Genomic DNA, 16,290 nt, shown 5'->3' with positions numbered 1-16,290 from the left:
CGGCTTTTAGTCACAAATTGCAGGACAACTCTCGCAGAAGCGAGGACGACGAGGGTGGATCCATAAGTAGAACGTTGAACAACAAGCAGCTGTCTACTTTGACGAGGGCATAGGATTTTCGTTTTTAGATTCAAGGGATAATATATTATTGGCTCGATACTAACCCAAAGAAAATGCTTAAACCATTGAATATGACAAAGTTTTCATGAAGAAACTCGGGGTATAGAGGGGGTTTTGAGGGGGAATAGAGAAAGGTATCGAAGAAATGTAATATTGGTAATCTGGCGTAACTTTCGTAACTTTAGAATTGTGCTTAACAGACCATCTGTCAATATTAATATATTATGAGAAAAGACATAAAATTAACGGCTGGCCAGATCGAATCAATTTGTCAACCTGCTCAAGAATATATATTTAATATATATGCCTGTTACTTAAATGTGCAAAAACCATTTTCAAGTCCAAAACTGATTAGTAAATGAATGACCCTCGTACCACAAGCCACAAGCTCAAAAAGTTTGCCTAGTTCTCATTACGAAGCTAGAGTTTTATATTATATTTGGTGCAATGGGGCCAAACTTTTAAATTCTGTGGTTGGTCTTCGGTTTGTGGCTTAGTCCTGTTGATGTAGTAGTTCAATGTAACTGGGCAACTTCCATGATTCTTATTGCACATGTCGATAAATAAAGCACTATACTTAAGGATTAAGTCGCTTGGGTCAAGAACCCCAAAGCAACACCCCTCAAATTACAGTCCTGGCTGAAGTGAAAATCCGAAAAGGCACAGGCCGCAAAAACAAAAGTAAGTGCGATGCGTCATTTCCGGCCGAGCGGAGGGAGTGGGAGCTTGGGGGTTGCCAAACGTGTTGAATGCCACGGTGCGACCTATGGCATGCCAGGATTAGTATGTTTAACTTTTGGCAACACATTAAGTAGCCACAGACTTTGCAACACTTAATATAACCGAAGATGCAGATTGAGGATGAGGTCCTGAGCTCTCCCTCTCTCGCTGACTTTGATAAGTCACGAGCTGTTGGCGCCTGGTAAATAATTTGGTAACTTATTGCTTGGGTTTCTGGCTTGAATTACACATGCAATCGATATTACTCATTTCTCTGTCTCTCGCCTCCACGTTATAAACATTATACGGCCAGCCCACCTAGACAAGCGAAATCCTTCCAAATATTTGTCCACATTTGTGTATATATATATATATATATATGTTAGTCAGCTTATGTGTCTGTTTGCTTAGTACACAATAGTTGCCCCTAGTTACGCTGGGCCAAACAACAACTATTAAGGGTTCCTGGCTGCGGCGCTTGTCCTGACATTTTATTTCTGGCTTTATTAATCCTTTGTGTATTTTAAACGATGAATTATACGACTCGTCTGTCCCAATTATTCTGCTGATTTATGCTAAGTGCGCGCTGCAAACTCTTGTCATTTTACATACTTTGTTGTTTGCGTTTATGAAACGTTTAAAGTTGAATCGAAATTAACACTATTGATTTAGCTAAGAGATTGAAGCTTATATCATAATAAGGGACAAAGACACTATTGTCTGGGAAATAGATTCTCTTGTTAATCAATGGAAAGTTCCACTCAGTTTTCAATCGACTAAATTCAAGTCTCTAGTAGATTTAATTTAATTTAAAGAAATATACCTTGGCAACGCAACAAGCAACATTTAATGTCTTCGCTCGAAAAATTGAAAAATTACTTATATATTTGATCCACCCAATCAATGACAATTGGGACATCTGGAAACTGCCAACTGACAACAGCAAAGCAAACATTGGAGGATTGAGATAAGACCCGGGGAGACACTAGGGAGACACTGGGCTCTGGTGTCAGCATGAATTTGTTCGAGTTGGAAGCTTGATTTAATTTGGCATCGTTGTCTGGGGGAGCAGACACCAGGTGAGGCAGCTAGCCCAACAAAAGGAAACATAAGTTGAACATATGTTTTCAACAACTTGTTCGACACCTTCTTCCATTTGGAATTTTTGATTATTCGACAACTTTTAAGCTTCATTTTAAATATTCTAGAGGGTATTGGCCTGGTCTATCATTTATATGCAGGCTGTTCATATCACTTTTTGACCCACGTCAAAGTCGATCCAATGGAAAAGGCAAAATTGCAATTAAGTGTAATTCCTAGATTTTTCGTCTATGGGGCTTACCAAAAATTAACTATTATTTCTCTGATGTGATAATCAAGTTCAACTTTCGCCCGTGCATTTTCCTAGCATTTTCCCGTGCATTTTCCCATGACTTAAATGAATACCGAGAAATATTTGTTTGAATAGGTTTCAAGCTGCTCGAATGAAAACCATACAATAGTTTTCCACGCATTTTCTGACCTTAACAGTTGCGTATTTATTTATTTTTTTATCAAGAAATTTTGAAAATAGGTTTGCGATTCTTTGAACTTTGGCTTTCGCTCTTTCAATCTTTGCCCCAATTTCCAGCAGCGGGTGAATTTGCAAAAAATTTCATTCTCAAAAGAATTTTCAGAACAATTTTCTACACAACCATTTTCCAACCATGTGGAATTTTCCGAAACCTCACCTTAGCGTACTTAAAGATTACATATAATGTTTTTATATTTCGATGCATAGGCATATTAGCAGGTGTATATAGAAACAATTAATACTCGAGTGTGTGAGCTTTGACACCTACCTGTTGTTCCATTTTCTGATTCCGGCTGCTAATTGCAGACATTTTGACTTGGGCTTTGCTGCAGTTCAACCGATTGAATTGTTGTTTTTAGACAAGTTTATTATTTTTGTTGATCCTGTTTAACACACAGTTAGATATTGCCTATCGTTATTAAGGCATATGTACCGTTACCGCAAGTTAGTTAGTTAGTTTCTATCATCTAACTATGCAGATCAGATGGCAAAATGAAATTAGATGTATTTAACAATATTCAATGCAAGCAAATGTGCAAGGTACTTGTGAATGTGACGCATGTATGAATGTGCATGCATGTATTTGTGTGTGTATATACTCCGTTATGTGCTCAACATGCATGCATGCATATGCCCATATGTGTGTGTGTGTGTGTGTATGCGCGCGACAGCTGCCGTGTAATGTTTGTTGAAAAGGAAATTTATTTGAAAGCAAATGAATGCAGCAAAACAAAACCCGAAAACGAAGGCGCAGAACTCGCGTCTGGGTGAATGAATGCCGCAAGCCAGCTCGAGGCGTAGAGGGACTGCGGGCAACAGCGACAACAACAAGTTAGAGTGCTCTAGTTGGGAGTGCCCGACTAGCAGATACCCTGTACTCAGCGCACAGCTGTCATTGCAAACATACAAAGTTCCTTCTACACACAGAAAATACTTCCTTAGTTACTCAAAAGGGAAATATTCTAAAGAACATGCATACAAATGTTGGTGTGTCTACCTCTCTGAAAGCTCAGAGCTATGTTAAACAGAATTACTTTCAAAATATATATGTATGTATGTATGGCTACTATAGAAATTTCAAATCTCGAACACGAGATCGACACAGTTATACAGACGGACGGGCGGACGAACTGCTGATGCCCTCTCCTGCCTTCTACGTAGATTTGCACAAAATCATTATACCCTTTTCAGCCTATTTTCAATGGGTAAACAATCATCTGCACACCTGGTTGTCTGGCACTGTTGTTGTTTCGTGTATAGTTGCAGTTTTAATAGTTGTCGTTGTCGTTGCTGTATTCTTTTGTAAATATGTAGCACACGCGACTACAAATCTATATGTGTTTGTTCATATGTATATACACAAACATATGTAGCTAATACTAACACTAATACAGAAGAACAGTAACCGGCAGTTGTGGTTCGGCGTGCGATCAAATTATGTTCGGTTTGTTGTGGTCGCGCGACGAATCGAAATGAGTTTTAATTTGACTTTGGCACTAGTCGCATAATTTATAAACATTTCTATGGCAACTGTTCAATTGGAATTCATTTTGCACTATTTCACAAGACGTTGCAAAAATACATCTGTACATACATATGTGTGTGTCTCAGTATGTAAGTGTGTGCACACACATTCGAAGCGATAATTTTTGGCGCGTCTTTTGCTCTGGCAACGCGACGAATTCACCGACAGCAAACCACACGCGACCGTTTCAAAACAACAACTGACGTACCGGACCAGCGGTCGCGGGCCACACCAGCTGCACTAGCGATTGGAATGTTCCGGCAATGAAACGAGAAGCAGAGCCGAGCGCCGCGACAGGACTTCGCGACAACATCCACCGTCGTGCACTGAATGGAGGATGAGCAAGAGAGTTCAGTAGCTCTCTCTCCTCTCTTAGTCAGCACTCCAGTTCTCGCATTTCCCTTACTCTTGCCCGTTACCCACAACAGATTGGCTGCGGCCTGGCAGATGTGCATTGCTTCCCATTCAACGTTCGAGGGAAGTGTGGAATTTGTATGTGTGAATGCATGTACGTGCATATGTATAACATTTCGCATATATATGCATGTAAAGTAAGTGTCTGATGGCTATAATCATGGCTTTCATAGTATAAAAGCTGGTTACTTCACTTGGGCTGCATTTGAACATTTGCGCACCATAAACGTCTAGATTTCGAGTCGTACAGGATTACCCATTTACGTATCCCGAGCGTAGACTTTGAACTTCCAAGTATTTGCATACTACAGGGTATTGAGAAAATGTTCTGGTCTCCGAGGAAGTATAATTTGAATGGTATGAATTTGTATCAGAATTTATACTGATACTTTATCTGATACTCCCAAATTGAACGTATGCTGTTTGGAAAGATTTTACTTCCGGTCAAAATAAAATAGAAAAATACAAATTTCATATTTTTTTTCATTCTTTTTTTTATAAAATAATATACTTAAGATCTTACTTTTTTTGGGAGATTGAGGTAAACTTTTAAAATGAATTTTCCAAGTTTAGCGGACTTTTAAGCCTTTTTAAACTGAGCCTCTTCTATAGTTTTAGTAAAGCTTTACCGATTTTAGTACTTAATACGGAACTATTATTACTTTTAGCTACATTAATATCGAAATTTTGGGCTAAAAAATGAAGAAAAGTATGAAAAAATTCTTTTAAAGGATTATCACATGGCCGTTCCTTTGACAGCTATATGATACTTATAACGAATTGATATTGATTTATTATAATTTTTTATATATTTACGGAGCATAGGAACATTGGTGAATCCCAATTTGTTTAAGACATTTTAGATATATCTATATGAATCAGGTGCTAATCTGTTAGCCGGACTTTTACTGAATAAAACTGAATAAAAATCTGTTTAAAAAAACAACAGGTAATTATAACAGATTCAATAACTGTTAGGATTCAACCAATCTGGCTTAGATTTGTTGAATAAATAATATAAATAATAATATATATATTACAAAACTGCAGAACAATTACTAAAAGCAAATGAAATCAAATGTAAATTCATGTTTTATTTTTGTTTATTATAAGTAAGAATAACTTAATTATTTATTTGGTAAACAAATAAATGGATCCATATCATGTCAAGCATAAATTCATTTGCAGTTTTCTTGTCATTTTCAGTTTGCCTATAAGTATTTTTCAGGTGTAGAGACTCCCAATTTCATTGAGCTTCAAGTTCGATGAATAAAGTGAAATGAAAATATATGAGATATCCTAGAAGAATCTGTACTTTTTCTTCGTTTCGCTCTCGGACGGTGTCGGCTGCTGTTGGGCATCCAATTGGCGCTTGGGCATCAATGGAGGCGGGCTTTCCCTTGTGATATAGGCTGGCGATAGGGGGCGTGGCGCGCGCAATATCGATGTCAGCGGTGGCGGCACCGGGCTAGCACTGGAGGCAGCCGCTCCGTTGGCCGGCGTCTCGCGACCATCCTCCTCAATGGGACCCAGGCGCGAGCCGTGCACCGAAGCCAGCTCCGATGGGGTCTTCACCTGGGAGCCGAACTCGTCGCCAAACTCGCTGGCCATGCCCATGCCGATGGTGGCGCCGACCTTGGCGCTGGCGCGCTTGAAGTGATCGCTCAGCTTTATCTGCACCACGTTGATGAACATGGATGTCAGGGCGAGGCCAAATATTAGGTAGATCATGCTGACCATCACGTAGAACGGATTGCCCGGCACCAGGTCGCCAAAGCCAATCGTGGACATCGAGATGAACACAAAGTAGAAGGCGTCCAAAAAAGACCAGCTCGTCTCAATGAATGTGTAGCCAACGCTGCCCAACAGGATGTAGGCAATGAGCAACATGGTGGCCACCGAAACTGGCAAATTGAACTCGTCGTCCACCTCGTAGGTTTCGGGATACGGAGATGTCGGCGTCTCCGGGTGCGAGGTGCCCAGCGACTTGCCAGCCTCAGCATCGCCGTCCGCCTGCGATTCCGCTTCGGCCGGCGCGTCAGACATGCCGAAGAACATGCTGGGCCGCCGGATAGCCATGTCGTAGACCGTGTTAAATCCGGTCATGGCATCCCGCACCTGCTGCTGCTTCCGGATTTGGCGACAGGAGCGAGTGTAGTAGACGCGCCTCACATACGCCCACAGGAACTTGACACAGCGCGTGAACAGTTTGCCCAAATCCGCCAGCACAATCAGGAACATCGGAATGCCAATGATGGCATAGATGATAGTCAACGACCTTCCCACAGTTGTCTTCGGTGTTATGTGACCGTAACCTTGAGGATGAGACAGTAAATCGATTAATCTCGTCATGCAATCGATGAATAATTGTATTTAGGAGAAAAAAAGATTACTTCCTATATATTATACTATTGTCTTAAGACGGAGTGTAAATAAATAAAATGTAAAAAAAAATATATATATAATAATATTATATTTTTTAATAAAGATTACTAGCAACACTACCCGGCATTGCCCGGGCCAGTCATTTTAACTAAATGGAAAATATGAACAAATAGATAAATATGCACGTTCTACCATTATCCCTGAATGTCACTCAGAAATTGGTAAATAATGTTTTTAAAATAAAAAATTTGGTGAGAAAGGAGTTTCATTTGCTTTAAATTTTTAACAGCTTTAAACTGTTAAGCTCATTTTTAACTTTTAGCCCAGTCACGTGGATTTTGCGAAAAGCGTGAAACATATTTGCAATTAATTATCATAAAGATCTTCTTTCAAGCCGAATCGCATGTTAGGCATCAAAAAGTCGTATATATTGAACTTTTTAGCCAGTAAGGTGGATTTCCCGAAAAGTGTGAAACATATTTGAAATGAATTATCTTAAATATGTTCTCTTAAGCCGGATCGGAAGAAAGTCATATGACATCCACCGAGTATCCACCGATTTTCCACACTTATGGATGGAAGCTTTCCAAACACGCAAGTATAGCAATTGTCATTTTGTTAGTCAGGAAAAACAGTTTTATAACGAAAGAAATAACAAGTAGAACATCAGATCTAAGGAAACAAAGAAAATCCTAGATTTAAAGCCACAGTTGGTCCGAATAATCGATGGACTTCCGAATTATCGATCGAGTTCCCTTTGGGTTTTACCTATGGTTGTGATGACGGTCCAACAATATATGAAGCAGTTGACAAAGTTGAATGACTTTTGCCCTGGATATCGGCGCAGACCGAGCTCTGCCAGCGTGTTGAGCTCATCCTCGAAATTGCGCAGCTTCTGGCGCGCCAAGGACTTCCAGTCATCCTCTCTGGCAAAACGGGTGAAAGTATTCAAAATCAAAACTCCACTCAACTCGGTTGACAGATGACAATAAACTACCTCATGTTGTGACTGACTGCCCACAGATTGTCGATGAAGTCTCGCTTCACCTTGCGCACCTCGCACTTGTAGATGTCCTCCGACATGCCCTCCGTGTAGCGGAACAGCAGTCCGCCAAAGCCGAGCAGCAGGATCAGCAATATGATGTGGGCCACGCACTCGTTCCGCAACCGTCGCATCTCGACCATGCGCACGGGATAGTCGAGCTTGAGGCGCCGCCACTCGTGGACTGCCTCCAAGCGCAGGCGCACCAGAAATGCCCTCGACATGAAGCTATTTATTTCACCTGGGTCTGATCTTTCCAATGGGATCACAGATCTTGTTGCCCCGACACGCTGTTTGCCCCTAAAAAGGTTGCCCAGCCGCTTTAGGAGTGAGGGTTTCTCAATTTCCGTGCAAGTTGGATACACTTCCGTTTCGGTGTCCAGTGTCTGAGGCACTGCATCCACGGGCTGTGGCTCCTGTTTCTGCGGCCGCTCCAGGCTGGCTGTGCGCTTTGCCCTCACTGGTCGCTCCAGGCTTGAGCTGCGCTTGGCTTCCGGCTTGACAGCCTGCTCCATTTCGGGCACCTTTAGGCTGTTGCTGCGCCTCACTTTGTCCACCGAGGAGGTGCCCAGACTTTTGATCAGCGCCGCCTCCGCAGCTGCCGCTCTTTCGGCTGCCTCCACATAGGCTCTGCGCAGCTCCGTGCGCTGCTCCTCCTCACTGAGCTTCACCTTGACGGGCTGCTCGACCGCAGACTCGCCAACCTCCACATATTCCGATTTGCGGCTGGATTGCTCTGCCTCTGCCTCTGCCACTGCCTGTCGCTGCTCGGGCGTCTTGGAGCGCCTCTGGGGACGCACCGGCGACAAGGAATTGTTGCGACTGACCGAGTGACGATTGGTCGGCGGCGGCGGCGGGGGTGGTGCTCCACGAATGGGCACAGCTACATAGCCTTGCAGCGGTGGAGTTGCCTTCTTGACTTTGGAGTGCTTCTCCTCGGTCGTGTCCGCATCGGAGGAACTGAACTGAGTGGACGACTCCTCGTAGGCGCTGCTGCGATTGCGCAAACGCACCGAAGGCGCCTCGTGGCGCTGCAGGCGCAGGCTCTGCACCAGTCGGCGGCGCTCCTCCTCATCCTGCGGCAGCTGGAAGCCGTCGCTGATCTTGCGGTAGTTTTGCAGCAGCCGTTTGCGCTCCTCGTGGTCCAGCTGCTGGCGATGACGCACCTTGTGCTCCCTCCTCTCGCGCTCGAACAGCCGCTTCTCCGTCTCGAAGCGCCGTCGCTCCTCCTCGAAGCGCAGCATATTCTGCTCCAGCCGGCTGAGCGTATCGTCGCCCCGCCTCTGCTGAGCCGTGTACTGTGCCTGCGACTGCGAGCTGCCCGTCAGCTCGCTCTCGCTGGACTCGTCCTTGTGCCGCGGCGAGGACAGGCTGCGCTGGTGCTTGATCAGCTGTTGGGCATCGGGAATGCTCAGTTTCTCGGCCTCCCGCGGCTGACTCTGGCTGCGCGCTGCGACGCCCGCGAAGTTCTTGTCCCGTCTTCGCAAGATTTTGCTCTCGTGGGCGGACATTACGCCGGCGGGCGGACGAATCTGCATGGACACGTGCTGTGCCGACGCTGCCTCATCAGGATCCTCCCGTTGGTGCTCTGAGTGCGTCCTGCTGGCGTCTGGCGTCTGCTCACGCTGACTGCGGGCCACGCGGCGGCGGTGTCGCATCTGCCTGGAAGATGTCCCAGCTCCCTGATTCCCCGCATTTTCCATGGCGCATAAATTGTGCTTATTCTCAGAGTTTACTTTAACGTTCGTCTCTCTCTCTCTCACTCTCTCTCTCTCTCTCTCTATCTCACTCTATCTCTCTTCAGCTCATTGGCTCTATTTTTAACACACGTTCATATTTGTATTTCAATTGCCCAAATGGAAAATTATTTCTATACGTAATTATATCACTTTCGCGTGCAATTTCTTTTTATAGCGCTCGACCAGGCGTGGAAAATGTAATAAGAGGGGCGGCTCCTATATCGTCCCAATATCTCAATCTACATAATTCACAATCATATTCAGACTTTCATATTTCTGTTCACTCCACTTATCATATATATATATATATGTATTTATATATACACTTAAGTATATTTATATTTCAGATATATATATTCTGAAATAAATAAATGTATTCGAGAGCACGTCGCGCTTTTATCGTATTCACTGCTCGCTGCGACGTCGTCTGGTTTTCAACTGCTCCGCACGAAAATATTCAAAAATGTTGTATACATTTTTTGAAAAATACTTATCAAAACCGAACAGCTGTTTTTCCCTCTACAGGTCGCTGTCGGTTTCTATGCTCGTGTCCACCACTGTTCGATTTCCATATAACTGTTAATTTCGCAATCGAAAATCTTTACTTCTTATTTAATTATATGTTGTCTAGCTTATTTAAGCAGCAGCGATTTGCATAGTCAACATTTGGAACAGCAAACGCGTGTTCAGGCTGTGCACAATTTTCTTGCCACGACTGTTGAAAAGCTCGAAAAGCTCTCGTCATCTGTTGCCGTCAAAATGTGCTTCACAGAACGCATTTAAATTTAATATATAAATATGAATTAGTATAACATCACAGGTGATATTTTTAATTATTTAAATTTATAATAAATTGTCAATTATTTAATTATAATTATTAATTTTTTGATAATTATTTCCAGTATGAAAAGCCGAATGAGATATTCTAAGATTTTCTATTGCAAACTCAAGCTTATAGCAAAAACAAGTTATTGCTTCTTTTTAAAAAATCTTTAATTTATATAATTGTTTTGATGTTGTCATCAAGTATCTGTAATTTACAGGAAGCATATCAATTATAAGCTCGATTATAATAATTACACCTAATTATTTATTGTTTGAGTTTTATTGTATTTTATTTTCAAAAAGTAATTTTCAGTTTTAAAGTTTTTTTTTGATTACTCAGGTATAGTATAACTCAAAATATATCATTGCCACAGATTTTTGTCCTTAAGGAATGTTCAAAACATGGCAAGGATAATATAAAACGATGCAAGATGTTATATTTGCCTGATAATATATATTGATCTATCCTACATTCCATAGAGCTATTTATTTACAGGTAACAGGGTTACGTCGGGTATTCATATTCTTAAGCGGAATACCCTGTAACTAATTGTATAGCCTTCGGTAGATGAGTTCAGCTTGATAGCGTGACCACTAAGAAAGATAATAGAATTATACTGGCAAATGAACTTCATATATCTGAGCTATTAAGCTATTTTTGTTTTTTTAGGCATATATTACAAAGAAATTTTTATCCTATGATTACAAAATAGGAATACGTTAGGAAAATAGAGAATATGTAATTGCTGAATTCGGTCGTGACATCTTGGAAAAAAACGAACTTATTTTCGAGCGGTTTTTCCCATAGAGATATTTGATATAGGAGTCCGATGTTGATCAGTTTTTGTTTGTATGTTGGGATTATAGTAAAGCTCGTCAATGTCAACTTTGGTCAAGATATCTTGACTTCGCTGTTGATTCTTCTAAATTATAATACCCTCTATAAGAATATAAAAAGGATATCGACTCCGTATCAGGATTTAAAAGGAACTCTTTAAACAACAAATTACTGAAAGGGTGAGCTTTAAATGCATTTTTATCTGTTAGCCACGAATAGATCAAAAATGTCAAATTCGTTTCAAATAAGATAATAATAAGATTTAAATATATATATTGCGAAGTTTAATTGGGGCCCTTTTTCTTTTTTGTTTTCAAATAAGTCTTGTATTTTTATTAACGCTCTCAATTGATATTTCCTTCCGCCTTCCGCCTTCCGCTTGCTCTGCTGTTCGTGACTTGTGGCTCATAAATGTTTTGTTTAAATTAAATAAAATCACACTCAATCTGAAGGCATACTGAATTGCCTGCGTACTAAGTCTGTGAATGGAAAATTCGAATGAAAATTCAATTATAATTCCTTTTCGATATTCGCGATCAACATTTGTGTGACGCCAGCCCAGCTAAAGCGTACGTAAATATTTTGGCACCACATTCCGCCGAATGGATTTCCACAAGAATCCCATGTCCAATCAATTCGGCCACATACTTCAGCTGTGTGTGTGTGTGTGTGTGTGTGTGTGCTTAAATTGGCACACACTTGATAGACGTGCTCCACCAACAACACACGTGGCGTATGCGTAATGCTTTCCAGTTGATGACGGGTCTAGTTCGCAATAAACGCCTGCCTATGTTTATTTTGATTGATCGGGCTTTTTATTCAGGAATTAAATTCATATTTGATCATGCTCAATAATTGTTAACATATCTTCATGCCCTTCAGGTGAGGACTTGACTTTGGATATTTAACAAAAGACGGACGTCAAAATAGATTTGATTAAGTGAAAGCAATTCGTGAGAATTTCTTCTGTTTGTCTGTTGCTAAATTTGCTTTTAAAATCTTTTATTAAGAACGATGACAATTTTCCAAAAATTTTAGACAACTTAATATTCGTCTGCGCACACACGAACCTAAGTGTATTTATATATATATATATATATATACATATATAATCATATATTATCTCGCATGCAAATGTTTCGTTTTTTTCTGTTCTATATAAATAACACACACACACGCACACACACACATATGCGAGGTACTTTCGCCAGCAAAAGAAAAACATCGGAAACTATTTCCATTTTTTTGTGTCACATACTTTTCAAGAAAATGTTGACAAGTTCTTTAAAATAAGTATTTACAGCAGATATATATATTTGTGTGACTAAATATAAAATTCGTGACAAATTGATAATTTCATTTGTCCGGCGTTTCTTATATGAACAATTTGTTCGGGTCGGGGCAAATATCTAAATTCGAAACTCACCGATTGTCGTGTAAATGGTGCAGCTGTAGACCATGGCATTCCAGAAGGACCACGGATTCTTTTTGATCGCATCCTCCTCCTGCGTCAAGCCGGACCTCAGCAGAGTCTCAACAATTTCCTTATGATCATTCATTATCCGAAGCACGTCGCTGTCAAAAACCGTGTCGGGCAACTATCGAAATCGATTATCATTTTTAGCTGTCGTAATATCTTTAGAGCTATTTTTTTTACCTACCGTACGTGCAGCTGGATTTTCCGTCAGATCTCGCAGTTCTTTGAAGAACATTTTTTGTTGATATTGCAGGTTCTTTATTTCTAGGGCAGCGGGCCGAACTGTTAAGGAGATAAGTTCCCAGTTATAAATTACATGTGCTTGATTTGCTTTACGAACATAAGGTATATTGACTTTTGCGGAATTCCCTTAAAGATCCAATCAAATATTGAACATATATGTATTTACATAGCTCCTAGTCAAAGTTGTTAGGGTTAAAATTGAAAAGCTGTTTTCACACGGCGTCTAGAGTATTGCACAGTCGTGTGCATCCGACTGCAACGTTTTTGTTTATTTTTGAACGAGTTTCGAAATTGGAATTTGAATCAAATAATTGACGTTTTGGCTGCTCACGCTAAACTAAAGTGATTTCTATGCATGTTTTTTAATGGAAATATAATAAATAAATATTAATAAAATTAATTTGTTTTATTTTTTTTTTTTTAATTCAATTTGTTGAAAGGGTTAGTCTTACGAAAAGTATTTTTTGATGCAATTCTTGAACATCAACAGACTTTCGTTTTATATTTCGATTTCCAAATTGTTTGATCCGCTTTTATGCAAAGTTATATAAACAAATTTGTTTTTCATAGTGCAACTAGTTTGCATAGAAACTGACAGATAAACCGACGAAAATTACTTAATCGGTTGAATATATATCGAGTCGGCTGACAAAGCTGATCAAGAATACATTAAATATCTTGTACGAAGTCGGTAATCCCTTATAAAATGCTTAATTAAATTCATGATAAAGTTATATTACCCTTTTTATAAAATGCACATAAAATGAGTGCAGCTCGTAGAATTTAATTATTTTTAAATTTAAGTATTAATTGCTTTGACAAAGTAAATCATTTTCATCATTAGGTTTCTTATTTAAATAAGATACTTTTCGCTTATAATGTCTATAATTAATTACGTTAAATTATTAATCTATATATCTTTATATATATATACTTATATAAACAAGTTTCTCCTGTCTGACTGACTGAGGATCAAAGCTCACACAAAGATATCTAAAACTCTCTCAAGATTTGCTGACTTGCAGTCGTTGTTTTACAGCTAGAATCTCCAAGTTAGTTAGAATTATTCTTCTTTAAAGATCTTTAACGACATTTAATGTTTACATGCTACAGTTTGTAAGTCACTGCTTAGGCGTTACAGTCTTAGAGTCACCAGCCCACATATAAGACTCTTTTCGACTGATTAAATTGCAAGCGGCGGAAAGGTTCTTCTACTAATCAGTAAAGCCAGAGTTAAGCGAATTTAAATTTGAGAGAAAACGAGAAAGTGTGGATATCTTCAGCACGCCGAAGATTGAATACCCTTTGTAGAAATTAAACCTTTGCAGATATGTGAGTGAAGCTCATAAATGCCGAGTTTTTTTGAAAATATCTTGGAAAACAGAATATGTTGGCATAGAGGAAACGACTATTCGACCGATTGTTCCTATGGCAGCTATATCACATATGATGAAAGCCCGATGCTGAGAGGATTCTGTATGTTTGAAAGTCTTGGCTATATCAACTCGATTGTTGATGCTGATCTACACTTAGATAGATACTTTATGGGGTTCGGAGAAGTCTTCTTCTATGGGTTACACATTAAATGAAAATAGCATATCACCCGCGGCAAGGGTATGAAAAAGCTTAGAAAGGCCTGCACCAGCACCGGAACGTGTGTTAAGCACATGTCCAAGTGTAAATTGATTAAATGTAATTTCGAAAGCAGTTTCCATTTTCCAATCGTCAGCTGCAATTAGCTGAGCTGCTGCTGTTCAAATTAATCATCTTCCTTGTCGACTGTCGATTGTTTATGCCTGGGGGCCATTTGCTGTGATTCATTGATTTATTCTCCATACGATCAGCCGCTTCTTTGACTAAATTGTGCTGTGTATTGTCAGAAGACATCGAATTCGATCGGAAAAGCATTTAACGAGCCAACATGATGCTGTGCAGGTATATGGTATTTGTGTATTTAGCCTTTGGTTGGGTTCAACTGTTCTCAAAACAATTGCCGAAGTGCTTGATAAGCAAACAAATCATCTGCAAGATTGTTTATACGGACGGGCGCGAGTGCCGTGCCTCATCCACGGATAGCTGCTAAATTATATTGCTCTATTGATCTATCGAAAATCGGATACGGGTTAGCTACACATTCTCCTAAAGCTACAATTTCTCCTTTCGCCCTCCACTTACCTTCGACAGTGCGAAAGAGCACGGCGCCGCCAACGCTATAGAGGGCCAGGACTATCAAGAGGAACATGTGGGTGAACCATTGTCTGGACCACTTGCTGAACTTGTTGTACATGGCAAAGGTGAACTTCTCGCCGAAGCTCATGCCCGACTTGGTGAGATCAAGGAAGCCCTCGTAGCCTTTTGTCATAAAGTTGCCAGCTCCAAATGGATTGGCCACTGGCGGCCAATAGGGACCCTGGTTGCCAGTGCCCGTGTAGTTTGTCTGTGAGGTGAATGGCGGCTGGGGCTGTGCACTGGGCGGCATGGATGACCCGACACCCATTGCCGAGCCGCCGTAATTGTTGTATATGTTATGGATATTGATGCGCGGCGGCCTATTCGAGCGACGCGAAGGCGGCGGCGTGCTGGGAGTTGGAGTTGGGTTCTGCATCTTGAATCTTGATCTATATTTCTATCTATATTCTATATACTTGTATTATTTTTAATTCTATAAGCACAAGTTTTTGCCACCACGTCCACTTCAACCGCGTCGCGATCTTTGGCGCCGTACGCTTCTGCTGCGGATCGCTTCCGTCCGCCTCGTTCTTGATTTAGACTCAAACTAAGGCAAGCGTATTCACAACATTATTGTCGCTCTGCTCTGCCCGCCGCGAATCTCGTTTCGGCAATGTGCACGAGCGAGCACTGTGACGACATCGGCATCCATGAGGTCACCATTCGACCAGTCGACCATTCGACCATGTTGCTGGTCTTTTGACGCGACGACTCTCGCTGAGCTGGTGGCTCGAGCAGGGCAGAGGCAGCTAATGCCCGATGACCGATCTCCTAATGATGTTGGCTATCGTCAGTTCTTGACAGCAGCGAACACGCAGAAGACGGATTAAGCCAAGTTACCAGGCTACCCAAGAGTTGGCAAAAGAAACTTGGGTACACGAGTTCGGTTCGAATGGTAGACAATTATAATTGTTAAGTTAACTGAAGCCAAGTCTCGATGAATCATTTTTATATTATTTAAATAATTCCCAGAACCTAATGCGTAAATACTGCCTACCATATGTATATACATACTATATACATACATACATACATAGATTATACATACATAATATATAAGGCAACTACAAATTGTTATTTATACAAATGTTTTCGCATTTATTCAACGCTTGACACTAATGAATTCCAATTTTTTTTTCGAAATATTTTGCGTTCTTTCT

General features: G+C 40.7%; 2 protein-coding genes across 4 annotated transcripts in view; both read right to left on the bottom strand.

The window, feature by feature from the left end:
* ktub (Tub domain-containing protein ktub) overlaps positions 1-4,098 on the bottom strand; it is a 34,386-nt gene extending 30,288 nt beyond the window's left edge. The window contains exons 1-2 of one of the 2 annotated variants that reach the window (XM_064687962.1): positions 3,820-4,098; positions 2,682-2,884 (exon numbers count right to left, since the gene is read on the bottom strand). In XM_064687962.1, the coding sequence (XP_064544032.1) occupies positions 2,682-2,723 (42 nt within the window). In that variant the 5' untranslated portion in view covers positions 2,724-2,884; positions 3,820-4,098. Of the gene's footprint in view, positions 1-2,681; positions 2,885-3,819 lie in introns of those variants that run through there. The other variant, XM_064687961.1, reaches the window with a different exon arrangement.
* Positions 4,099-5,437: 1,339 nt separating this feature from the next.
* LOC135431273 (potassium channel subfamily K member 4) lies at positions 5,438-15,521 on the bottom strand. Of its 2 annotated transcripts, XM_064686289.1 has the most exons (4): positions 15,077-15,521; positions 12,843-12,940; positions 12,608-12,779; positions 5,438-6,667 (listed from the first exon to the last, which is right to left on the bottom strand). In XM_064686289.1, exons 1-4 carry the CDS (start codon positions 15,504-15,506, stop codon positions 5,652-5,654), a joined length of 1,716 nt encoding a protein of 571 aa, XP_064542359.1. In that variant the 5' UTR covers positions 15,507-15,521; the 3' UTR covers positions 5,438-5,651. The 2 variants fall into 2 exon arrangements, with proteins under 2 accessions (XP_064542359.1, XP_064542358.1); XM_064686288.1 differs by lacking the exons at positions 12,608-12,779; positions 12,843-12,940; positions 15,077-15,521 and adding exons at positions 7,506-7,663; positions 7,735-9,926.
* Between the last annotated feature and the right edge of the window lie 769 nt (positions 15,522-16,290).

This window comes from Drosophila montana, unplaced genomic scaffold, assembly GCF_035044405.1.
Source record: "Drosophila montana isolate Dmon_TW-CO22-7 unplaced genomic scaffold, ASM3504440v1 contig_3200_1, whole genome shotgun sequence".
NCBI classification, from domain to species: domain Eukaryota; kingdom Metazoa; phylum Arthropoda; class Insecta; order Diptera; family Drosophilidae; genus Drosophila; species Drosophila montana.
Note: the sequence above shows the minus strand (reverse complement) of the source record. Positions and strands in the feature narration are given on the sequence as shown.